The following is a 25799-nucleotide window of genomic DNA, read 5'->3' as shown; positions in this document are numbered from 1 at the left end:
AGTGCGCACGCTCAATTTAAAAGGCCCCTGTGTTCCAGCAAGCGAGCAAGCGGGCTTTTGTTTCTAATGCATACTGTGAAAGGAAAAAAAATCACAGTTATCCACCTTCTCAGGGCCTGCTGGCATTAGACTTTCTTTTCACCATCCATCAGGGAGTATCAGCCATTCTCTCAGGGTGAGCACCAGCTGGCCCCCCTGGAGGGCCACCGCGGCCTGGTGCGTTGGCCCAGGGGGAAGGGCGGGTACCAGGCATGGTGCCATCTGGGCCAACTCCGCCCAGATCTTTGGCTTTGGGGAGCCCTGGAGTGTCAGCCTGAGCCCAGGTAGCAAGTGAGGGAGGCTCTGGATCCTCCCCCTGGAGACGAGGGCCCAGAAGAGCGAGCCAGGATCCTCGCTGGGTCTATTTGGTAACACAAATCAGAAAGGGGGGGGTGGGGAATCTGGGGACAGGTGCAGGAGGGAATCCTCGGTTCCTCACAGCCAGGAAGGGTCCCCGGACAGGCCGCATGCAGTGGCAGGTGCTCAGGGTGGAGCCCTGCGGAGGACAGGAACTCCAACGGCTCCATCCTTCCCACCCTCTCCCTGCCTGCCAACCAGCTGATCAGCCCCTGGAACGGAGGGCCAAGTCCCCCAGGACAGGGGCCTGGGCCCCCACCTCTTCAATCCTCCACCTCTGCGGGGGTTCCCTCCCTAGGGAGGGCGTGGGGGGGTACATGCACCTGGCCAGATCAAGAAAGAAAGGTGACACACACCAAATTCAATAACCAACAGAGACATATTTTGGCAGCCTCCTGCTCTCCCCAGGCTGTCCCACCCCCCCCGTGTGCAGTCTCTTTGGCCTGCACCGAACTCGCTTCTTGGGCCAGAAGAGAGGGCAGCGGGCCCCCGCTGCGTCAGTCTGTTGAGGCTCCCTCCGTGGCACCTCCTGGACCGCAGGTGGAGGGAAGGGGGGGGCCTGGGCCTCCCGCCCCCGCGCTGGGGCTCCCCGGGCTGAGGCCGGCCCCGGGCCACCACAGTCCTCCCTCCTCGGGCAGGTTAGCAATGGCTGCTGTTTCGGAACTCGCCGTTCTCAGTGATCTGCAATTTGGTGGGGTTGGTAGGGGAGACGCCGTTACGGGCCTGCATGCTGTACCTCTCTTTCAGCTGCGTCAGGGCGCTCATGAGGCGGGCGTTGGCGGCATCCAGGGAGGCGATGCGCTTCTCCTGGGGGCAAAGAGGGCATTAGCTGGGACCAAAGGGGGGGCCACACCAGGACAGGGTCTCCCCGGGACTGTGTGCGCCCATCAGGGGTGCTGGGAGGAGACGTGGGGAGGACTGGGAGTCCACGGCGTGCGAGGGACGGGAAAGGCGCTGAGGTTGTGGGGCCGCAGGCGGGCCAGGGAGGAGGCTGTGGGAACGGGTGGCCTCAACGCCATGGCCAAGACCTCCTCGAGCCTGCCTTCCTGGGTCTCTCACATCACTGCTTCTCCCCAAACAGCAGCCTAGTGCTGTCGCCCATCAGCCAGCCGCCTGAGTGCCAAGGGTACGAGGTGTGTGCCCTCGTGTGTGTGTGTGTGTGTGTGTGTGTGTGTGTGTGTGTGTGTGTAATGCAGAGGTCATAGCTCCTGGCTGGTCCATGCTGTTTATAATCTGAGCAAGGCCTGGACCTACTCCTGGGTGAGTGAGAGGAAAGAAATGCAAGGAAGGAGAATGGAGGCCAGAGTCTCTTACGTACCCCCTCTCTCAATGCAGCCGGGAAGCCACAGCATCTGCCCAGGCTGCTGTCACCCCTCCCCAAAGCTTCCCCTCTTTGGTCAGTACCCTTGGTGAAAGACGGTACCCACCAAGGTGCCCGAGTAGGGAAGGAGTTTGTCCCACCCTTTTTGTAGCCTGTCCTAGCGAGCTTGCGGTCCACTGAGACCTCCAAGCCTGACTTCTCAGATCAGAGATCCTGGCCTCCTATTCCTCCTCAGCTTTTATAGTGGGGGTATGACTGAGGATGTAGAGATGTCAAAGTCACCCCCTCCTTACCCCAGGTCCTTTAACCCCCAGGGGTGACCAAAGGGCCAGAACCCACCTGGGCATCAATGATCTTCTGTTTGGAGTCTACAGCTGCTTGCATCTCAGCATGGTCCTTCTTCAGCTCCTCCTCCACTGACATCAACCTGTGACCAGACACAAGGACAGTCAAGCTGGCACTTGAGGAAGCAGCTGAGGAGGTGGGGTGGGGCGTGTGGGAAGCAGCCATCACACCTGCACAGAGGGCACATACTAGGAGAGCCCCTCCACCTGGGCTCCAACCACTGGCATGAGATCTGCTCCTTCCTTATACTTCGCCTGCTCCAGACTCTGTTCCCAAATCCCCCAGAAGCCCTTGGAGCTGCCCATTTCCTGATGTTCTTCCAGAAGCCAAGGTGGGTGGGAGTTAGATCTTCACTACCTCCCAGAACAAGGCAGGGGGTGTAACGTCAGAAGGATCTGTGGCATGAGTGGGAGGGTGAAAACCCTGAAGGGCTCTATGGCTTTCTCCACCCACTCGGCATTCACCAGGGCTATGCCATGATGTGCCCGGCACTGGACGTAGCGAGATCTCCATCACTCAAAAAGTTACAAGGCAACAGGGATCTAGACAGGCAGGGAGTGGCCATACCCTGCATGGGAGGCCATAGGAACAGAGACCAGGAAGTAGGTAACTGTCCTAGAGGGTGGGGTGGGCAAGGTCTGAAGATGCCATCATGAGTAGGGAAGACGGGAGGAACACCGTCTGCAGAAGCTCAGAGCTAAAGCATGTGTGTATCTGTCACCAGCTGCTCCTTCCCCGAAATCCCTCCTGGCCTCACCTCGCCGATCCTTCATGCACCTGTCAATCACAGCAGCTCATACCCGCCCTTCTGATGCTCTTCCATTAGTTTCTGGACCCCGCACTCTCTGGGTTTGCCTCCTAGCTGGCAGGCCACCTCTCTGCAGAGGCCTGTCTTGCCTGCCCCCAGCATGTCAGGGCTCCGCAGGGGTCTGTCCCAGCCCGTTATTCTTGTTCTCCACACTCTTCTCAGGCAAGCTCGCGGGCTCCCAAGGCTTCATGCCCATCACTACCTGCACAACTTCTCCAGGCCAGCAGAGCACCCCCCTAACCCCTGGGTAGGTACTGAGCCCCTGACACTGAAGGTGCACGGGGAGGTCAAGGGTGCTACGGCAGGTACCCACAGGGGCCTTGTGAGAAGTCAATGGGATCAGCAGTCAGAGGGCACTGATCAGGAGGAAGGGGGGAGGGGCCATGCCAAGGGGGGGTTCCTTGTCACAGGAAGATCAGACATTGAGTAAAGCCTGTAAGAAGCGGAAAGGGAGGACCAGGGAGCAGAGGGGCATTGGATGGTGTCGATCGGAAAGGAAATTACACTAGGGGAGAGAGACTTGTGCTTCCAGTTGGTGGGAAAACAGGGACCGGATTTGCCTTCCTGCCATGAAACAATGACAATAAGAAACTAGACAATCAAATGAAATATATGAAAAAATGGTTTCCTGACACTGAACAACAGGCAGTGTGTCCTAAGAAAAGGGAACACACAAGCTGAGACCTGCTCACTGCCTGGAGTGTCCAGGCCAAACCGAAGAAGGGCAGTAACATCACGGAGTTGAGGAGACCCAGGGAAGCAGTGCCCGAGGAGAGGAAGACACAGGGAGAACTCCACGTTATCTCCTGAAAGTTCCCTTTGAGTCTTTGGCTGGGGACGGGTCTGCAGGCCTGTGAGAACACACCAGGCTGGGGCAGGAACCACTGAAACATGAGAACAAAACAACTCCAGGAAGAGTTTATACTCCTACCTGGCAGAATGGAAAGACATACTAACACAGAGACATAAAGTAGAATCCCCAGAAGGAAATTGCCTCAGCAGTGGAGCCAGATCAGGCTGGATTAAAGGCTGTTCAGACTCACCCCAACAAAGCTTAAACGTAAGCCTCTGAAGAATCAAACTCATTCCAAATAACCTCATTGTGTCCCAGAACAAAGCCTCAAAAATATTTAAAAGAACACAAAACATCCCGCACCTACATAAAAGTCACAATGTCTGGCATCCAACCAAAAATCACCAAACAAAAGAGAAGCAGAAAAACAGAACTGATAACCAGGAAGAAAATTAAAAAAAAAAAACAAAACTCAGAAATGTCACAGATGACAGATTAGTAGACACTTTTGAAACAACTATTGTAAACATATGCCACATGTTTGAGAAAATAGAAAGCATAAGCATGATGAAAAGAGAAATGGACAGAATTTAATCCAAGCTGAAAGTCTGAAGGTGAAAAATATAATATCTGAAATGAAATGAAAAAAGTACTAGGCAGGATTAATAGCAGATTAGACACTGAAGAAGAAATGATTATTCATCTTGCAGACATAGGAACAGAAATTATCCAATATACAACAGGAAAAAAAAAAGGTTAAAGAAGGACACAACAGAGCGTCAGTGTAATGTGGGACACTATAAAGCAGCCTAACGTATGTGTGATGGGATTCTCAGAAGAGAGACTGGGGAGGCAGGACGGCATACCTACAGATTCAAGAGCTCAAGCCTGAGAAACTTGAAGAAAACCATGCCAAGGATCATCATAGTCAAATTATTGGCAATCAATGATTACAAAAAAATTCTTAAAAACAGCCAGAGAATAAAGATAGTTTAAGTACAAAGGAACAAAAGTAATGACAGAATCCCTACTATTACAGCCCCCAAGTGGGCCCACTGCCTGTTTTTGTCAACAGCCACACCACACACATAGTTCTGCTAAAACAGCAGAGTTGAACACTTACAGAGGCCACATGGCCTGCAAAGCCTAAAGTATTTATTATCTGTCCCTTCAGGGGAAGCTTCCAACTCTTAACCTAAAGTGACAACAGAGATACAGCTAATAAGCCAATAAGAGAGATAAAATGCAATCATAAAAATGCGCAGTCCAAAAGAGTACAGGAAAAAAGGGAACAGATGGTATGAATAGAAAACAGTAGCAAGATAAGAGATTTAAACATAATTATATTGATAATTACATTAAATGTAAATGGTCTAAACACTCCAGTTAAAAGGCAGAAACTGCCAGTTTAGATAAAAAGCAAGAACCGACAATAAGGTGTCTATAAAAGAAACTCATTTATATAGAAAGACACAGATAGGTTAAAAGTGTAAAGATAAGAAAGGACCTACCTGGCTAATACTAATCAAAATAAAGTTGGGATACCTGTAATCAACATCAAACAAAGTAGATTTCAGAGCAAAGAATATTATGCGGGATAAAGAAGGTGATTTTATAATAATAAAGAGGTTAGTTCATCACCATCACATAACAATCCTAGATGCGGATGCATAGTTTCAGTGTACATAAAGCAAAAACAAGAGAAAAGAGAAATATAGAAATCCATAATTATGATTAAAAATGTCAATATCCTTTTCTTAGTAAGTGATAGAACAGTAAACAGGTAGACAAAAAAACTAATAATAATATAGAAGGATTCAAAGAATGCTATCAACTAAATTGACAACTGACATTTCCATTAAGGAGGAAATACAGAGGGATGGGTTAGTAGAAATAATGTGTTAAGAAAGCCACTGAACTCAGAGACCACACACCCTTCAGAGAAGAGATACGAGGAGGAGGTGGCAGTTAGTTTGAGAAGCATTTCCGTTCTTGGAACCACACAAAGTGAGCCGAGAACAGAGCTGGCGGTCAAGTGAGCAGTGGATTTCCAGTCACCCCAGTTATAGGCCCTCTACTCACACTAACCATTTTACAACAAACAAACCCACAGGGAAGCGAAGCAAACAATAATTAGGACAGAGAAACAGGCAGCCTAAAGAGGAAGAACCTGGAAAGGGTTTCTGTAGTGGACGAAGCATGAGGCCAGGTGGGGGAACTTCCTGGCTATGGCACACCTGCTGGACCCGTCCGGATGACAGACTCTTGTACCGTGCATACAAACAAGCTGTAAAACCCACACTGTCTCCTCTTCTCCCTGGTATTACTGTCACAAGGAGGTGAGCTTCACGACCGGGACACCACGGGAGGGCTGGGATGTTACACCTTCACCGTACTCCCTGCCTACAGACGTGCAGGAGGCCGTACCCACGCCACCCATGGGTGGAGACAGAGACAGAGAACGAGAGAGAGAGAGAGACACACCACAGCATGGGACATCCAAGCCAACAACAGAGATGAGAGTCAGCAACAAGGCTCATGGTCCCCTGGAAATCTTTCCTGGATAACCCACAGGCACCTTAACACTCAACAGATCCCAACCTGGCATGGCTGGGACACCTAAACTCCCAAAGATCCCCATTGCAGCAACTGGTACCAAGACACCCAGATGCTCTTGGTAGAAATCTGGGGGTTATTCTGCCTCCTTCTCCTTCACCCACTGAATGTAACTGACACCTATCCCTCCTTTCCTGCCCTGAACTGGGTCCTCATTATGTCTCCTGGCACCTCCAATCCTAGCTCCCCTGACAGTGCTTACTAAGTGAAGAGGACTCCTTACAGGGGTCACAGGCCCTGTGTGAGCTGGCCTTGGTTGCCCTTGCTTCTGCCTGGCCCAACTGTGCATTCTACCATCAACACACTACACCAGGGCTCCCCATGCTCCAGGCTGCCTCCCAGCTCTGGGCCTGTGACACAATGTCTCCGCTGCTGGGTACACTGTCCTCCTTCCTCCTGCCACTCTTGGCTCCTCCTGCAGCTGCTCGGTCCTTCCTTTGATCAGGAGGGCAGTGCACAGGGCTGCCCACTGTGTGTGTGTGTGTGTGAGGGGGGACCAGCACTGGCCCAGAGCAGGAAAAGGCTGCCCTCACCTGCTGATGATGCCCTTCATCTGGATGTCCTTGTCTTCCTGCTGCCGCCGCAGCCGCTCCTCACCCTCCTCCAGCCGTGCCTGGTACTCCAGCACCAGCTTCTGTGTTGTCTCCTCCTGGCACTTGAACAGGGTCTCATACTCCTCCAGCTTCTTGGTAGAGATTCGCAACTTGTCCTGCAGCACCGCCAGGTCCTGCCAGCAGGGCAGCGTGCCACGGGCACAGCACCCAGGACAGAGAGCACAGCCTGGTGAGCCTGGGCAGGAGCACAGCGTGGGAGGGAACCCAGCTCGGAATGTACCAGGTTCTTCACCACCTCAGCCCACTACACACAGTGAGGAGACGCCCTCAGGGCCCAGCCAGAAGGGCCAGGGTGAGACTCCAAGCCTGTCCCGATCCAGGGCTCTCTCCCCTCCAACCTCCCACCCTTGCAGCCTGACTTTACAGCCATGAAAGAGTGAAGACTCAAACACAAATCTCAGAAGTTGTTTAACCAGGGCACTGAGTTTTTATAATGAACAAATGCTAAAAACACTCTTGGATATATTAAGATCTGATAGTGCCCTGAGAGACAGGGACTCTATAGGACAGGAAACTGAGGCCCAGGAGGCAAGGTGACCCAGTCCCATGGAGAGTAACTGACCAGTGGGGTGAGATCCTCGCCTCCACTTGACCCTAAAGCAAGGCTGGTGTGGGGAAGTGAGGGGGAGAGAGAGGTTAAAGGTAAGGTGGGGCTGACGCTAGAATCAAGGGTTTGGGGGCCAAGGTGCTGTGACAATATGGGATTGGGAGGCAGGAAGAGCCTCTCTCCTGGAGTCCTAGGCAATGGAGGCCTAATTCAGTTCAGCAAATGACTCCCCAAAGGTTAGGAGGCAGCAAATCCAGAGACTGGTGAAAGGTCCAGCCCCAGCCCCAAGCTAAGCTCCTAAAGCAAAGCTGGGCCCACAGGAGAGCCTGGTTCCAGGAGAGATGACTGTGGCCCATCCCAAGTTGTGCTCAGCTAGCCAGAGAGGGGTAGAGAGGCTCCCCGCTGACAGAGGCAGCACCAGGTCTCCACGGAGCTCGAGAGAACAAGGCCTCCCCCGGATTTGCCTGTGAGGGTTAGTAGCAGAGAGGACGAGAGCAGCAGTAGCTCATTCAGCCAAGGAACAGCAAGGAAAGAGGGCACTCCAGCTGCAACCTGACCCTGCAGTCATTCGGATGGTCCTCGCAAGTCATGAATGGGACTCGGGGTCTCCAAGAGGTGCAGAGCTGGCCCGACCTGCTGCCCAACCAAACTCTGGCTCTTGGAGCACTGTGCGCCATGTCCCCTTGACATAATTATGGTGAAAGCAGGTGGATGCAGTGGACTAAGGGGATGGTGGAGGGTGGCGGAATGCAGCATGGACATGAACCTCACCCCAGGCCAGGAGGAGGGAGAGCTGCCACCCTGACCTCGGTGCCCTTGCCTGAGAGGCTGCTAAAGGCTTTCCTGAGGCCGAGGCGAGGGCATCTAGGTGAGAGGAAGAAGTGGCTGCCATTCTGAGGCAGCCTTGCACTGGGTCCTGCATCCTGGGCTCTGGCCCATAGGAGGACATGAGAACCAGCCATGGATCCAGGGCAGGTGCCTTAACAACAGGGAGAATTTGGGAGAACAGAAGCCCCCCACTGCCCCACTAAATGCTAGATATGTGTGGTGGGTGGAATCTGGATATCTTAGAACCATTTTCCCCCCTAGGGGGAAGAAAACTTCTGAGTATCAGTCGGACCCTTCACCCGGCTCTTTCTCTCTCACACCCTGGTGGACACAGGAACTGGGCAAGAGCCAGGCTCCGGACAGGCACAAACCCAGAGTGGAGGGCCTGGCTGGGGGCAGCCCTCCCAGCTGTCTCGGGGACCCACACCTCTCTGCCTCCTCATGCACAAAGCTCCCCTTGACGGTCTCCATGTGCCTCTTTGGCACCCCCAGTCCTCAAGTTCCGGCCTTGCAGCATCTCAGTGGCCCGGTCACTGAGGGAAGGGGTCTCCCAGAGGTCTGAGGACCAGGTACCAGGAGTCCGGGTTCAGTACGGTTTCCAGGTGAGTCTCATGCACGGTGCCTATAGGAACTCTCAGCTCTAAGCTAAATCCCTCTTGCTGCCCCTCTTACAGAGTCCGCTGGCTGATATCCTCATGGGGGACCAGGGGTGGAGAGGGGACCAGCCACACGCAGGGAACAAGCAGCATCCCTCATCCAGGCCTCGAGGGGTGAGAACGTTGCCAGCGGCCACTGGCAGGCAGCCCCGCCCTACCCCAAACTGCCAGGGTCCGGCTTTACCTTTTCTGCTTGGCTGAGCTCCTCCTTACTCCTTAGCCTATCCCTGTGGGGGGGGTCTGGGCCCAGGCCCTCGTCTTCTAACAACTGCGCGTTCATGGTCAAGAGCCAAGCGGCTGTGCGGTCCAGGGCATTGGGGCTCACAGGTGAAGGGCCCTATAATGAAACACAGCTGTGAGGGGCTGGAGGGAGGCAAGGGGGTGGTACCAGGTGAGTCACAGCGACAAGTGGCTCAGGGACATGGCAAGGGTAGGGGACCTCCAAGCTGGCCAGGTGGCTACTGATAACAGTCCCCAACTCAGGAATTCCCACTCCCGGATGGCAGCCTGGGCGGAGTCAAGAGCCCAGGTGCCCTGAGTGCCCCTCTCTGCCAGCCAGGTGAGAACAAGTAAGCTTGGCCAAGGCAGGCAGGCATTCAACCCAGAGCACATCCGTCCCAGATACTGTGTGCAGCCCCAGGGTGACATGAAAGCCTTGGAGGCCAGTTCAGAGCAGGAAGGTGGGAGTGCTGGGGGTCTGGTCGATTCCTACCCTGGGTGGGGCTTTAACAGGCCTGGAACTGGAGATGGATGGACCCCTCCCTCTTTCTCCCTGTCCCAGCTGCCCGTGGGGGAACTGGCAGAGAGACCCTAAGGCCACACTGTCCCTGGTTCAAAGGATTCAGGCAGGGGCCAGTGGGCCTGGGTGGGGGGGCGGTGGTGATGTGTGGTGGGCTGGTGGGATGGGGCCAAGTGTGGCCTTTTTCAGCATGGGATGGCAGCTTAGGACAGGTGAAATGACCAGGAGGAGCAGCACGACATGGGTGGGGTATGACGGCCCAGCGGCCCGAGAGCGCGGGCTGCCCTCGGACAGAAGCACTGACCTGCTTGTGCACTGCACGAGGCTTCAGCTCCGGGCTGTCACCCTTGGACGAGGACGAGGGCTGCCGAAGCCGGGCTCCGGGGCCAGCCCAATCAGGTGAGGCCGACGCCAGGGTTCCACTTGAGGGCCGCGGGTACTGCAGGGTGCTCAGCAGGGTGGGTGGCGTCCGGCCACGGGGCGCAGGAGGAGGCGGTGGGGGGGGTGGCGGTGGCTGGTCGATCCTCCGCTGGGGGCCGGCACTGTTCTGCCGTGGCACCGTGGGCTGCCCGCCCCTTCTCAGTCAGTGACATCTGCCGCCGCGCCAGCTCCCCGGGCCGCCGCGCCAGCTCCTCCGCGGCGCTGCTGAAACTTCCCAGCTTGGCGGCAGCTGCCAGCTCCTCACTGTTGCTGTGGGAGCTCAAGGAGCTTGTGGCCCTCGGAGCCCGAGTCGCCAAGGCCACGAGGTGAAAGTGGCAGGCCAGCCGCCATCTGGTACACGGGGTTCTGGAAGGAGAGCGGCGCCAACAGCTGGGGCCGGCCGGGGGTGCCCTCAGAGGTGCCCGGCGTCGTCGGGGCCCGCCGGGGAGCCCGCCTCCCCATCCAGCGTGCGGGCATCTTGGAGGTCCACCATAGACAGGCTCTTGCCACCATTGGCCATCTGAAGATCAGGCTCGTTGGCTTCCGAGTAACTCGAGCTGCGGGCAGGTGAGGGCTGGACCCCGGAGGACCTTGTGACAAAAAACAAGTCCTTGTTTTCGGGGGTTGGAGACGGTAACCGGGTGAAATCTATCAGACTGCAGGGAGACAAGCACACACAGGGAAAGAAGGGGGAAGAGAAGAGCTGTGAATGCGGCCAAGGCGGGTCCAAACCGAGAGCCCCGCCAACCTGCCGGGGCCTGGCAGCCTGAGCTGGGAGGGGGAAGGCAGGGCAGGGGGAGGAGGTGCGTGGGCTGCAGAAGTGGGCGGGTCTTGGGACCAGTGGCCCAGCTGCAGCACCAAACCACAGCCCCAGCAGAGGCCCCTGGCAGAAGCCACCACAGGCACCAAGCGGCCGGGACAGCTGCTCCTGCCCAGCACCTCCCTTCTAGGGCCGGTGCTGCTAGTTTCCGGCCAGGCTGCCCGCACGCCCGTTCCTGGCTCGGCTGCACCTTGGGACACTGGGTGCTGCGGCCTGGAGGGTTCTGGAAAATTCCCCTTAGCTAACCCCAAACCCACAACGCAGGGGCTCTGCTATCCAAGGGTCCGACTTCAAAGCCACAGGGGCTCCCGCAGCCTCTTCCCTGTTGCTCCTCATCAGACTGACAACCGGAGTGGGGACCTAGAAGCCTCCCCCCCCACCCAGCCTCCTGCTGCCACCTTTGTCTGACTGGCAGGCGGGGGCTGCTGTTCCTGGCGAAAACAAGGGATCAGAGGAGGATCCAAGGGTGTGACTCAGGCAGGGAGGGCCTGCACCTGCACAGGCAGGCCGCACCCTCCCCCAGTCTTCCAGCCTCTCCCTGGCCCCTCCCCAGAAGCTGGCTCCTTAGAAAGCACAACGTGGTGGGTCAGGTGGGCTCTGGAAGGAAGGTTGTGAGGGTTGGGGGTAAACAGGGCTCTGAGCAGGTGGGGGTTCAACAGGGGGAGCTGGAGCTGGCTTAGCCTGAGATGGACAGGATGCCTGGCTACCTCTTCATCAAGATGTGTCTTCCACCTGAACTGCTTTGCTTCTCTTGGCAGGTTGTGTGAAAGGACCCCCAAGACTCAGAGGGAGCTGGGAAGTGGCATCTAGGCCTCTGCATCTCTGGCCTCCTCCGGGGCCTCCAGTCCTGTGTACCACATACCTAGGTTCTTGATCTCAATGCCCTTGCCTGCGTACAAGCCTGCTGTCGCTACCACCTCAGAACAAGACTCAACTCCCGACTCAGCGGCTCCAGCATCCTTACCAGCTGGCCCAAAACAGGGGGGCATGTATGACCGGGGCAGAAATGGTTCACTATAGACCCAAGTCATTCAAAGGAATATTCTCATTTTGACATTAACAATCGAGAACATTCTGCCTCCCTGTCCACCATGTGCTTTATTTACAGGTAACTGTGCCTTGGGGCTGAGAGCTCTGACTATGGTCTGGACCTCAATCTCTCTCCTGGTTTCTGGAGCTCCCAGACTCAGAGCCTTGTAGTCAGTCACCCAGGCTCCTACTGAAAACACACATGCTTTAGTGCTGCTTCTGGAGATTCTGATTCAGACGCAGGAAATATCAGGAAAGACCCAAGTTAACACACACCCGGGTAATCTAGAAGTGTATGGGACCAAATGGTTCTTCAACAGAGCATATTTCTCCAAGCCTTTGTTTGTGCTAGTTCCTCTACGCAGAAGACCTTTTCCACCAATGAAAATGTTACTTTTCCTAAAAAGCCTCAAACTCTGGCACCCCCTCCTCCAAGAAGCCTTCCCTGATTTTTCCCAAATGGAGGTTCACGCCTACAGCCTGCATAACACAATTCAAGTCTCATCTAGTTTATTTTATGAACATTTGTGTAGACATCCTCCTCCCCAACTGAGGCTGCAGACAGGCTGTACCTTGCCTGCACGGGCACCCCATAACACCCGGTACGCCTAGCAGGTCTTACCCAGAGAGATCGTTCTCTATCACCATCTTCTGCAGCCCGGCCGAGATGCTGCTACTGCCCGAGCCAGGAGTGGAGGCCAAGTCATTGGTCCCTGGCAGCTGCCCACTGCCTGGGGTGCTCAGTGCTGTGTGGACATCTCTCAGGATTCGAGGCAGGGGCCCCAGTTTGGATACAATGCTCTGCAAATACACAGCAAGAGGCAGGTGTGATCCATGGGGGTCACTTGGGAAGGCCAAGTGCTCTGCAGCTGCTGTGGTTCAAAATCGCCGAGGATCCCCTTGGAAAGGCAGGCCCTGCCCTCCCCCACCTGTCAGATCCAACAAGTCTGGGAAGCTGCTGGGAAGGCCAGCAATCTGCAAATGAACATTTTTCCCAAGCCTCACGGTTATTTCTGGGAGTGGGGGAGGGGCGCAAGGCCCAAAGGGAGAAATGGTGACCTAGCCCAAGCCTTCAACCTGAGTTTGTCCTATCCCCGTGCCCCAGAGAGGGGGGCCCAGGTGGAACCCCAGAATTTGCCACCATGACACCTCTTATCTGAGAGGCTTCTGGGATGGCCCTCTGCTTATGCACTGGCTTCCATGACTTTGTGCAGAAAGAAGTGTGAAAACTCAGGTAGTCAACAGAGCACAGACTTGAGAGGCAAACAGCTCGACTTCAAATCCTTGCCGCACCGGCCTTGGCTGTGATGGCGGCTGCCACCTTCCGTGCTTCCGCCTGCTCGTGCGGATGTGGAGGTTGGAGGCTGGCACAGGGGCTCAGCAGGCAGTGGCCGTTAAGAGCGACCCGTGCTGGCAGCAGTGAAGCGACCCCTCTGCTGCCTCTCGCAGCCAAAGGGCAGTGGATATCCGCAAGCAGAAGGGAGCGCAGCAGCAAAGCGCCGGAACTAACCCGAGCGTCCAGAGACAGTGCAGCGGCCCGTGCGCTCTTATGCCGGACAGCGTGCAGCCGTCAGAAAGCTCGCGGCGGTGGTGCAGTATTACTGACAACAAAGTGAGAGAGAAATGCACACTGCAGGCCCACCAAAGTTCTCACTTTACCACAAACAAAAGAGGCAAAGAACTCTGTCTGCGTGTGCACTTCACATTTGAGCAGAAGTATCCAGAAAGCTGCACACCGGAGGGCCCTGAGTGGTCACCTCTAGGGAATGGGACAGGAGCAGGGAAGCCTTCCACCCCCGTTTAGGCAGTAACTACTTTTGTAAGGTGGTCTCTTGAGGCCCTGGAAAGCAACAGATATTCTGGAAGTGGATCCTGGCAGGACTGATCCTTGCTGCCAAAAACCTGTTCACGGTGTGGGCTGGGGCTACAAGGGCGACAGTGGAACCCAAGTCACAGAGGGTGCATGCCAGGTGGCTGCAGCACGGTCAGAGATGGCTAGGGGAATAAGATTTTCAACTGATGGTCACGGGCAATTCTGGAAAGGTCTGCACCTTCCTGCAGAGTCTACATTTTTCACATCAGTGGCCTAAAATAAGGACATTTTTGGAGAAGCAGCTAAAGATGATCCGATTTCTCACAGGTACGGAGCACAGCTTCATGCACAAATCCGTCCACTCAATGCTGAGTGTGCAAAGGCACAGCTAAAGCCCCAGTGGGCAGAGGGGGCTCCCATGGCAGGTGCTGGCAAATGAATGGGACTCTCCCCACCAAGGAAATAGGGCACAGGGATCCCTAGTGTATGCTGATAGGGCCTGGGTTGGAACTTTGGGCTCCAGCACCCGGGTGGGCGACACTTTTACCCCCACACTTAGTCTGGGGGAGCACCCTCCAGCCCAGCCCCTGACCCCCTGCAGCCCCACGGGGCCAGGCACCTGCTCCAGCTGGCTGACAGCCTCCCAGAGCAGCGAGTGCAGACTAGACAGCTCACGGCCCAGATCAATGTAGCCCTCGAAGCCGGCCGTGTTGGAGATGGTCTCGGGGTTGGAGATCTCTAATAGGAAACGCTGCATGTTGGTCCACTCGTGCTCCAGGAACTGGTTCATGAATGACATGTACTCCTCCTTGCTGCCAAACCTGGACAGAAAGCAGACAGGGTAAGTGCCCGGGGCCCCAGCCAGGAGCCCCCTCCTCTGAGGCACCCTGCCCCCTCAACTCCCACCCCTCCTCGCCCACGGCGGCTGCCTCTCATGCCACTCACTCCCCCAGCCGACCAATCTATTCTGACTCAGGGCCCTCGTTCCTGGCTAAGCCCAGAGACCCTTTTTCGGGACCTTTTGTCACAGGACCTGGAATGCTCTGCGGCCCTCACCCTGCATTCACTGCTGGTCAATCACCTTCCTCTCTTCCTCCAAGTTTCAAAGGCTTGGTGCACAGATGCCTTTCAATGCGTTTGGCAGGTTGTCTCTGCTGAGCTTTCAGACATGTACATCCATGGGCACCTCGCCTGTACTTGGCCTGGCCAAGTCTGGCGTCAGCTCTGTCGCCCCGGACCCATGCCCCACACCAGGCTTCCTAAGTGGGGATACCACCATCCCCCCGAGAGTTGAGCCAGAAGCCTGGTGGTGTCTAGCTTCTCCCTCTCTCACCAGTGAGACCTGCTAACTTTATCTTCCAATAACCTCTGACCTCACAGCCACCGCCTCCTGTATCACCCCCAACTCTTCCACTGTAGTTTCTTTTGTAGGAAGGAACCATGGCTACGCTCTCGGCCCTGTCTCTCAGCTGCCCACTGTGCTCCCTCCAATCCCCATGCCCCAGGCTTTCAGGCTGGCCAGAACAGATGAGAGCCAGCCTCCCTCTTGCTTCAAGCTCTCCGGTAGCTCCCCCTGCCCACCTGCACTTCAAGTCCCCACTGAGCGTGTGGTGAGTCAGGAATGCCAGGGGGCCTCACCCGGCCAGCACACAGCCCTTCTGGGGCCTGCCCCACATCTATTCCTCTCTCCTGTCCTGACACACAGCAGGGAGCACATCTCCCAGGACGATCAACCTGGGGCCCTCTTAAAAGGCCTGCACATCTCTCTCATTACTCTGCTGCTTATCCCACATCTCTCTCCCTGCGGAAGTGTGGGACCGGGAGGCTGGGGCCAGATGTGACTCAGAGCCCAGCACAGAGAGTCCTGCAGCAGGGCTCCGTCCACACTCTGAATGAGCCCTTCCGTTTCCACCCACTCGCTCCAAGGTACAGCTGAGAACACTGAAGTGCTTTATGAGCAAAGACATCCTTCATGGCATCAAACAAGGACAGTCTGAAACAACCTAGGAGCCCAACCACGCGGGACGGCTAAGGAAATATGGGCCATTCTCCCCTGAAGGCATATTAGTCATTCATTGCAAAATGAGGCTTATGAATGTTAAGTACACGGGATAATCCTTATGATAAAATGTTACTTCGAAAAAGCAGAAGGAAAAAATATCTCCTCTTCTCACCTTTGAAAATGAAGGAAACATACCCAAATGCCATGTACTTTTTGTAGGGGGGGGATGAGGTGTGGGGATCTTACTTTGAACAATGGGGAAGGGAAGAACTGAGGATCACAGGGCCAGAAGCAGGGGCTGCATGCAGCCCAACTCCAGGGCAGAAAGACCCCCCGCCCGTCCCCACGGCTCCAGCCAGCGCCCGCACTCTGCCCTGAGGGGGGCCCGGCACTCACTTGGCAAAGTTGGCCAGGTTCTGGGTGACCTTGGCGATGAGGGTGAGGGTGCGGGCGGTGCGGTCGTCAGGGTACTCCTGCAGCAGGTTGAAGAGCGAGGGTGACATGATGGCCGGGCAGAGGAAGCGCAGAAACAGGGAGGCACTGATGAGCCGCTCGCTGATGTCGGGCCGGCCGCGGCTGCTGCACTCCTGCCGCCACGAGGCAAACACCTCTTTCAGCTCCCGGGGGAAGACACTGCGGGGACAGAGGAAGGGGGGCCGGTCATTGGGCAGGGGGCCTGGGCAGGAGGGTGCAGAGCAGGGACCCGGTTCTGGGCCTGACAGCGGGTGAGCTGGGCTGCAGGAGAACTAGCCAGCATGAGGGCGGGGGTGCGTGACGCCGCGAGGGCAAAGGGAAGGCTTGGTTGGAAGGAGCAGGGATAGCCGAGCTCCAGGCAGGGCAGTGGGCTCTCCACAAAGGGGCCAAAAGGGGAGGGGCACAGGTACAGAGAGGCCAGGTCTCTGTCCCGACCAGAACCAATGGCAACGGCCAGCCTGCGCCCGGGCTTCACCCTCTGCCTCCCAACACCAGGCACGAGGCTCTAGGGGAGAATGAAGAGAACACAACGATCCCTGCTCCCTGGACACCATCACTGGCTGCTGAGACTCACTCCCTCCGCTTGAATCACGTTCAGGAATTAGACATCTTCAGCAGAGCTCAGAATGATCAAGTCGGGAAGAGCCTAATCACAGGATGAGAACATAGCTCTCCACTTGCTCGGCGGGAAAGGAAATGGAGGGAGTGACCCCCCCCCCAGCGGGGTCCAGTGGGGATGGGCAGGGTTCCCAGCACCCAGCTGGGTGCTCTCTCTGCTGGGCATCCGCAGCCTGCCACAGTCAGGCCCCACTGGCTAATCTTGAAGTGCTTTCCCTAAGTTTTCACCCTGAAAAGACATGCCCCCCCACCCTGGGGCAGATCAGGCCCCCGCACTCCATGGACTCTATGCCTGGCTCTATCACTAGCTCAGGGTGCTCTGAGCAGGTGCCTGGCCCTCTCTGACCTTCAGTTCCCTCACCCTTACAGTGATAACAGGGCCTGCCCTGCCAAGTTCACACGGCCATCTTGATCACCTCACAAGGCTTTTGCCCAACAAACCCAGCACCTGCCCCGCAGGCCCTCTGCAGCAAATATGGCTGGACCAACAAGAGCATGCTAGAGAGACAGTGACGGGGGCGTGGGGGAAGGACCTTTAGCCCTGGCCCTTGAAACGCCTGACCCAAGACCAGGCAGGCGGCAGCTGTGGACGGCCCTGTCCAGAACAGAAAGGTGCTTCTGGGCCTCTGACAAATACCAGAAAGAGGAAGTGGAAAATTGTTCACGGATATGTTTTCCTGTGTCCCACACCCAGTCTGCCCTGGGAATGGGGGACAGAGGGTGAAAGCACAGCCCAGCCCAAGGGTGGGAGGTAAGTTCCCGAAGAGTTCAAGGCTATGCCTCCAGCCCCAGGCCCAGGGGTCATTTCTGGCCCAGCCCGGGGGGCCAGGCTGACCCTAGTTGAGTACCCGGCTCAGCCCAGGGGCAGGGGGATGTGGTAGGGAGGACATCCATTCTACTGGCTCTGGCTATTCCCTCTGCTCCCTACCCAAGGCTATCTCTCACCTAGCAGGCCTATCTCAGCCTGTCTTTCGGGAGCAGCAAGCCACTCCCGGGCCCTCCTAGGTCCAGCCCTGAGCTGCTGAGTTCATCTGTCCCCAGGGTGTTCCAAGTATATGCAGGAAACAGATTTGGACACAGGCATAATCCCACCCTGACGGGATCAGGGGTGTGACAGGGGTGCCCAGGAGGGGTGAGACCACCACGTCCGATACCATGAAAGGGGGGCCACTGAGGGGAGGCAGGCATAAGGCCTTAAAGCAGGGAGGGAGGCAGTGTGTGGAGGTGGGGTCGTGGGGTGAGGTGGGGTCGTGGGGTGAGGCAGGCCCTGCCAAAGAAAGGAGTCAGGTATGGTGTGGGGGACAGGTGGGGGGTGGGGCAGCACCCCTGTGGGCAGCTGAGAGGTCTCGCGTGAAGCCATCCACCGGCCCCAGGAGGGTGCCTACAGGGCCTTGTCCGCCTCGCTCCCTCGTGCTGCAGCTCCAGCACCGACGACAGCGGCCGGCACACGGATGGGGCCGCTAAGAAACCTGCAGATGCGCGGCCACGTCCGGATCGTCACATCGCGCCCCGCAGATCCCGACACCCCTTTACATCGGAGAGCCCATAGAGGACCAGGACGGGGGCCACGCGGGGTGGGGGGTTCCGATCCCAGAGCCACCCTTTGGAAGCGATGTGAGGCTGCAGCTGGGCCACCCGCACCCTCGTTAAAGCTGCGCCGCGCCGTGTAGCAGTCAGGGACAACGGAGCCCAGGGGCCGCGCCCTGCACCCTGCAGGCGCCCTGACACAGAGGGGCGAGACGGGGCAGGGTGCGGGCGGCACTGACCAGTAGGAGTTGATGATCTTGCAGAAAGCCAGCTCGCAGCACATCTTGAGGTTGCCCTGGTGCTCAGGGAGGTCGGCGGCCGAGCACTTGCTTGGGTCTACTTCGCAGTTCTCGTCCGACTCATACAGCGCTTTGATGAACTCACCTGGGGCCAGGAGGGCGCGGAGTGGGTGTAAGGCCTGGTGGGCGCGGGCCACCCCCTGCCTGCCCGCTAACCTGAACCCTCCCTACCTAGTGCATCCTGCAGGTACTTCTGGCCCACCAGCTTGAGGTACTCCTCGATGGCCTTAGTGGCCAGCGTGTTCTCCCGGAAGATAAGGTGCTCGTTGTCCCCGCAGCGGTCCACCTCTGACATCATCAGGTCCGTCAGGAAGTCCTGGGAAGGCGAGAGATGAGAAGAGCGGATGTGAGCAGGCCCGGAAGGCAGGACCCAAGGATCTCAGCCAGAAGCGCCCGCTTTTTGAGGCTGCTCTGCTGCCACGCTGCTGGAGCCCACCCTTGGGGGCTGCTGGCGGGGAGCACGGGCAGCCCATGGAGGTAGACACCCAGAGGCGGTGACGTGAGAGCTGGGTCCCGGGATTGGGGAGGCAGGCCTGGGCAAGAGCATGCCGCGTGGAGCCATGAGCCAGCTGCACCGCGGTCAGACCTGCCAGACTCAAACCCTGTTCAGCCCTGGCCAAGAGACCAGAGTAGAACTTTCCCATCGCCAACAGCACTAAAGAGGACAGATAGGCCACCCTCCCTCCATCATGAGCAGCTGCCACCATCCACCCGCCTGTGACTCTGACAGGGTCTCCCATACCAGACAGCTTTGTTCTGCACCGCCCCACAGAGGGAAGCTGTCCAGATGCCCTGGAAGGCAGTGGGCCAGGGCTCCGATGGCGAGAACACAGTCCTCGGCTTGGGTGGTAAGGCAGTCCCTCACTGCTGTGGGTCCCAGACTTCTGGAAGGCAGCTGTGAAGCTGATGAGTCTATGGGTCCCCTACACAGGGTCATGGGAAGACCCTGGGATCAGCCTGAGCCCACGTCCTCCCTCCTGACTGCAAAGATACGGTACGGGGAACCTGCCTCCCTCAGGAGCCCCTACCTCCTCATGCCCTCAGCCAACCCTGTGACCTGGGGGAGGGGAAGACAGGGAATCGGAGACCCCGGGGAGGGTGATGGAGGTGGCAAGGTGGCCAGCATGGGCCAGGGTTGCAGGTGCTCTGGAAATCCCTCACTCCAATATGTACAACTTTAGGCCATTTGAAATCACAAGTGGCCCTTGAAATACAGAACTGAGTTCTAGATGCAGAAAACCTACTGGCCAAAGGAGGAACGGTAGGGGCCACAGGGAGTGAGGGGAGCAGCCAATGCCTCTCTGGGTACCACACAACCTGAGGACCCCTTCCTGCCCTGCCCATGACCTGTAGAGCCCCCTTCTCTGAACAAACAGAAGTGGAGGCAAGTACTGCATGGGGCCCTGCAGCTCTACTGGGCTCCTGCTCACGGTCACAGGTCTTCCACAACTCCTGGGGTGGGTGCTAGGCCCAGGATGCAATGAGGAGGAGCTTTCTTTAGAGCTAAAACCCAACGAAGGGGAACAGGCACAGAATAGTAAAGTGACCCGTCCAAGTCCACACAGCTACCTGGGCCAGATCTGGCGTGGGGATGGCAGGGAGAAGCCTTGGAGTCCAAGGACAGGAGTTCTGCAAAGCCACGGCCCAGAAGGGCAGAGCCTGGTGAGAGGGCAGGAAGGTGCTGAGATGCCCACTCATACAACCTTTACCTTGGGATTGCAGGGTCCTTATCAGACACGCTGCCTCTCACCCAGAATGCCCCACTAGTTCCCAAGAGCTCAGAGAGGGGGAGCTCATATGCACATCACCCCAGCATGAGTTACTTTCTATCCTTTTGCCTAATGATCCCCCAGGCCCACTGAGGGCGGCTGGAGCCTGGCTTCCAACTCCCTCCACGGTGAGCACCTAAGAACAAAGGTCACTGCAGATGGGAGTTGGCTTTCCAGGCCAGGCCAGCCCTTGGGGGTCAGCAATTGAGAGAACAGACACAGCCGCAGAAGAGGCCTCCCTCCCTCCCTCTCTGCGGGCCAGGGGCTCCCTTAGTTCATTCAGTTTCCCGGCTGCCTGCCAACACTGACCAGGATACTAGGGACCGTGTAGCCAGAGCCTGTCCTACCTAGTCAGGTCCAAAGGCTGGGGGAGGGAGAAGGAAACTCAGCACTCCCTCCCCACATGGACTTTGCTGAGAAAGTCCCTCTCCTTGAGGGGGGCCACCAGCCCAATAGGCAGGGGGGCTCTGGAGGGCCCAAAGGGGGCCAAAAGACTTCTGGGAACAGGTAAGGGAATAAGGGGCCCTGATGGGAGTCATGCACCTGGGCCCCCAACCTGCATCTCCCCCCGCCCCAGACTGTGAGGGCTCAGGACCCTGACACATGGCAGTCCCTCACCTCCATCACAGGCCACTTGGCTCTCAAACCACACCATGTCCAGAGGCCAGAGGCCCAACTCCTTCTTTTTTTCTCTTAAACATAGGTAAGACATTTGTGTTTTATTCTCCTATGACACAGGCCAGCACCCAAAGCCCTCTCCAATGCCCAGTCCTTCTCCACTGCACCCCCTTCAGGTAGCTCCCCACCAATGGAAGGGGCAGGGTGAAGGGGGGGGCCACCTTGGAAGCCTACAGAACCACGCTCCACCATGCTGGGCAAGTGAGCGGTGGGGAGCCTTCCTGAAGGAGCCTACTTTTCTCCAGAACCAGCCGGGAGGAGCTGAAGCGTAGTCTGGAAGATGAAAGGAGGTGGGGCCCTCCAACCCTAGAGGAGGGCTGCGGATGGCTCTGGGACAATCCCCGTTCCATGGGCTGTGGGGCTGGGGATAGCTGTCGCCAGAGCTGGCTGACTGCTGAATAGCACAGGCACTGTGAGCACCACGTGAAAGCCTGTGCGTCTGATGTGCGACAGTGAGGCTGGGGGCTAGGACAGGCCGTCACATGTCAGGGATGTCCCCTGAATCCTGCCTCACTGGACGTGTGTCTGGGAGCGGCCGGCCCCTGGGTGCAGCGGGGAGGCTCCTCAGACCCACTCCTTCGCTCTAAGCCACAGCCCCCCATCCACTGGCTGCATGTGTGTGTCAGCGATCAGCTCCAACCACGGAGGAGGGACACAAAGCCCCCCACTCTGTGACACAACTCTTGGGTTTAGGGAGCCCACCTGGCTGTGATGGGAGTCTCCAGGAGAGCTGAAATCCGAGACTCGGACACGGGAACAGCGGGTAGCCCAGTGCACATCCCCAGGCCTCCACGTGGGGCCACACAACATGGAGGACCTGCCTGTGCCCACACACGCACCTTCACCTTGCCCGTGCTCTGCAGAATGTGCACCAGGGCCGATGCCATCTCCTCCTTGGTCTTGGCACTAAGGATGGGCTCGAGCGCTGCACAGAGCCCTAGGTAGTGGTTGGTGATGTGCTCGGCAAACTCCTTGTACATTTCCATGGGCAAGATGGTGATGGTCTGGTAGCGCGCCTTGATGCGGATCATGGGCCCGGGGCCCTTGCCACCCTTGGGGTTAGGCGTCACCACTGGGTACCACTTCTCCACGAACTGTCGCCCGGCCACAGAGGCAGCCGGCAGGCTCACCAGGCCCAGGTAACTATTGCGCTCCTTCTTCTTCTTCTTGTCAGTCTCCCGGTACAGATGGACGGTGACAGTGCGCAGGGGTGGCAGGTTGTGGAACTCAAAATGCTCCCCCCAGAAGACATTGTCGGTCTTGAGCTTGCCCGTGGTGCGGGCATAGAGCACGTCGTCCAGGCATAGCTCACACAGGTACTTCTTCTTGGCCGGCAGGTCCTTAGCCTCGATCACCCACAGCTTCAGGATGTGCTCCACACGCCGGCTGTTGTCCTGCGCAATGCACAAGGAGGCCATGCTCACCGTGGGGCCCGCGGAGAGCTCTTAGGCCCAGGAGGGGCCCGGCCCCGACATGGGATCCGGAGGAGGCGGGGACAGTTCTGGAGCTTGGCGGACAAGGGGCTGGGTCTCTGTTCTGCCTTGTACTAGCCCACTGACCTTAAACCCGTGTTTAACCTAAGCCTCAGGTCACTTTTCTGTGAAATGGGAATGAAACAGAGTGACAGATCAAGTAAGAGGTTGGCACGATGCCTGGCACCTAGCAGGTGACTGTGCCATTGACCAGCTTTTCTGCACTTTGCCAGTCTGTAAAGTCACTTAGGAGGTGACCGCTGCTAAAGCCCCTTCCTTACTGAGGTCACAGTGACCAGGACTCAGCCTGAGCCCTGAAGGCAGCCATGGAGGCAGACACGGAAGCAGCCAGTTACAGCGGGTATCCATGAACCTGATGGGAGAAGCCTGGGGGCCCAGCAGCCTAGGCCAGTGGTGCTTCTCTGAAGGAGACTGGAGTCCAAGCTGGAACTGGATGCATAAGGAACATGAATTCCAGGCAGCAGGACACTAGCACCCAAGTCCTCAGCAGCCCCATACTCCGTTCTCTGGCCCAGCCTCATCAATGTGCAGCTTCAAGGACGAAGACCCATGGCCCGCGTCACCCTGGCCAACTGGAGCTCTCCTTCAGGGCCCAGCACCACTGCCCGCTCGGCGCTGCCTCCATCCCCCATCGCAGCTGACACCAGAGATCCCTACCTCCGCCCCTCTTGCCAGAGTCTGCATCCGCTCTGGGTCCCGGCCTACCTTGTTGGGGTGTACCGCTCGCCGGAGGTTCTCCATCCACTTATCCCGCTCGGCTGCCGATCGGCACGAGAAGCACTTGCTTCCGGACGACGTTGTCACCTGTGGGGGATGGGCAGGGCAATGTCACAGAGGAGGGGAACACAGCAAGGCTAGTGTGAGGGAAGACCTCTGGGCCTTGTGGGACTTCAGCTGCCAGGTCTGCACCACAGCCACAGGGAGGGGGCAGAACAAGGCTCACAATGATCACGTTTGCAGGTGACGCACTGAGACCCAAGGTCCTGGAACAGGTCCACAACAGTAGGACAGCCCAGGCCTGGCTCCCCACCCTTGCCTCAGCACCCCTGTCCACAGGAAAGCATCTTTCTGGCTCCAATCTCACTCTCCCAGAGACAGGAGGAGAGAAGGTGAGGGGACCCCCTGCCCAGGTCAGAGGGCAATGCTTAACCCGAACCTCCCTCTATAGGTAAAACTACAGGTACCAAGGAGATAACGACAGGTAAGCACAAAGGATCACCTCAGTCCTCAGCTGACACCCTCTCGTGGTTCTTTTGCCAACTGACAGCGACAAAAGTGATGGTCACAGAAACTTAACATTTTGGGGGCCACATTGGAGAAATGAAAATTGGGCTATCTCGGCCTGCTGGGCCCTGGGGTCCTCCTGCCTGGATCCCTTACCCCCGCTGTCTCTTATCCTTTGGTCTCCTCCAGGTGAGGGAACCTGACCCAAGCAGGTCTGTTCTGTTCCTGCTGTCCCCAGCACCAGGCCAAGGACTCTACAGGGGGAAAGCCGACTCCTTATGATCCAGCCACTAAAGGGTCTGCACAAAACAGCACCCCCTGTTGTGGACAAGCAGACAGGCATCATCTTCAGCCCATCCCAGGAAAGAAGTCAGAGCCCAGCTGGACCAGGAGTCTTGAACCAGAAAAGGCAGCCAGTGGGCACAGGGTATGGGGCAGGTGCCAGGCCCCACTCCATTCTCTCCCCATGGCCAGGCGTGTCTGGAGGTTGTCCCTGGGTAGCTGATTTTCATTACCAGGCTCATTCCTCTATCAGAGAGCTCCCCTAATCATGCCAAGATTGGTGGTAGGAAGCTTCCCAGAAACAGAGGTGGGAAGAAAATATGAATTGGAGAAGCGATTAGGAACTCCCAGGAACACCTGCAACATTAACTACCCTGGTCCTGGTTTGGCCTCAGGCTTGCTGTGTGGCTGCTGACATCTTCTTGACCACTCTGGGCCTCGGCTTCCCTATCTACAGTGAGGGACTGGGCAGGTCAGAGCCTTGCACACCCTGCAGAGGTTGGGTGGCCGTCCCTTTGCTCTCAAACCTCAGGTCACAGAAAGCTAGGGTAGGAAAGGTTCTAGCTCTCCTTATGCAGAAGGAGAGATAAGCCCAAAAAGGGGGATACTCTCTACTATCCCACATTTCATTTGAGAGGTTTCTAAGGAGGAGTGAGTAAGCTCTGGGGCTTAAGCAATTCTATACAGGCTTTCACTCCTTTCACCCACTGGGACCTTGTGCCCCTGCACACGGAAGACAGTGCTGGCCCATTTGCAAGGAGCCCACGGAGCAGGAACAAAGCCCCCCATCTCCCAGCTCCACCTGGTCTCTTAAGAACCAAAAGGTATGAGCAGATTCCAGCCTTGCCCCAAAGAACCCAACCCCCACTGAGGCCGGAGCACTCCAGAGGGGTGTCTGGATGCGACCTGGCCTCACCGTGACGACACCGGTGCCGCCCCCCACCCCTGCAGGCGGACCCACCTCGAAGCAGTAGTCCTGGCCCAGGATGCTGCTGTGCACGGGCTTGATGACCACCTCCTCTTCCATGCTGAGGTCCAGCGCTTCCACCGCGCTGCTGGGGCTGAGCAGGGACTCGTGTGAGCGAGACTCCTTCAGCCTGGGCATCAGATGGGACCTGGGGGTGAGTGGTTCTTGTGTCAGGCCCAGCCTGCCACTCCCCTCCCTTCCCCCTTCTCTAGGAGGCCTGCCTAGACCTCCCAGCGAGAGAAAATCACTCTTCCCAAGAAGGGAGCATGACAGTACTGGCGTTACAGGGACCCGCCAGGCCCTCTTCCCCACTGAGGGACTCTGGCGAAGTGGCTCAGCCTCTAAGGGAGCAAATGGCTGAGGATGAGGCCACCACTCAGGAGCTGAACATCAGCACTGAATTTGGGGTAGGATCCTGGCCCTCGAGACCCACAGGACCCAAGCAACCTTCCCCACCTCCTCTCCTTGGCCCTTGTCTTCCTCCAAAACCATAACAGTCACCCATTTGTCCAGAACATCACTGTCAACAGATCCCTTTCCCACAGAGCATCCCAGTCCACCCACCAGCCCTACTCAGGGCAGGAGAGCCACAGGCACTTCTGTTGCTCCCCTCTTACACATGAGGACCTGAGGCTCAAACCAGAAAGGTCGCAGCAGTCACTGCACAGTACCTGAGACACCGAGACTCAGACAGGGCCCATGTGCTGGAACTTGGGGGCCA

At 57.2% G+C, this 25799-nt stretch overlaps 1 protein-coding gene across 1 annotated transcript in view; it reads right to left on the bottom strand.

Moving 5' to 3' along the window:
- Nucleotides 1-756: 756 nt before the first annotated feature.
- Nucleotides 757-25799, bottom strand: part of DAB2IP (DAB2 interacting protein) — a 43194-nt gene continuing 18151 nt past the window's right edge. Inside the window, 16 exon segments of the mRNA XM_034664445.1 lie at nucleotides 757-1203; nucleotides 2057-2144; nucleotides 6813-7006; nucleotides 9109-9261; nucleotides 9968-10237; nucleotides 10239-10373; nucleotides 10375-10513; nucleotides 10515-10739; nucleotides 12555-12733; nucleotides 14365-14566; nucleotides 16144-16380; nucleotides 18606-18750; nucleotides 18837-18981; nucleotides 21952-22506; nucleotides 23311-23409; nucleotides 25073-25226. Of these exon segments, the coding sequence (XP_034520336.1) occupies nucleotides 1036-1203; nucleotides 2057-2144; nucleotides 6813-7006; nucleotides 9109-9261; nucleotides 9968-10237; nucleotides 10239-10373; nucleotides 10375-10513; nucleotides 10515-10739; nucleotides 12555-12733; nucleotides 14365-14566; nucleotides 16144-16380; nucleotides 18606-18750; nucleotides 18837-18981; nucleotides 21952-22506; nucleotides 23311-23409; nucleotides 25073-25226 (3088 nt within the window). The 3' untranslated portion in view covers nucleotides 757-1035.

Source organism: Ailuropoda melanoleuca, chromosome 7 (genome assembly GCF_002007445.2).
Source record: "Ailuropoda melanoleuca isolate Jingjing chromosome 7, ASM200744v2, whole genome shotgun sequence".
In the NCBI taxonomy this organism is placed as follows: domain Eukaryota; kingdom Metazoa; phylum Chordata; class Mammalia; order Carnivora; family Ursidae; genus Ailuropoda; species Ailuropoda melanoleuca.
This window is presented reverse-complemented; position numbering and strand designations above follow the sequence as displayed.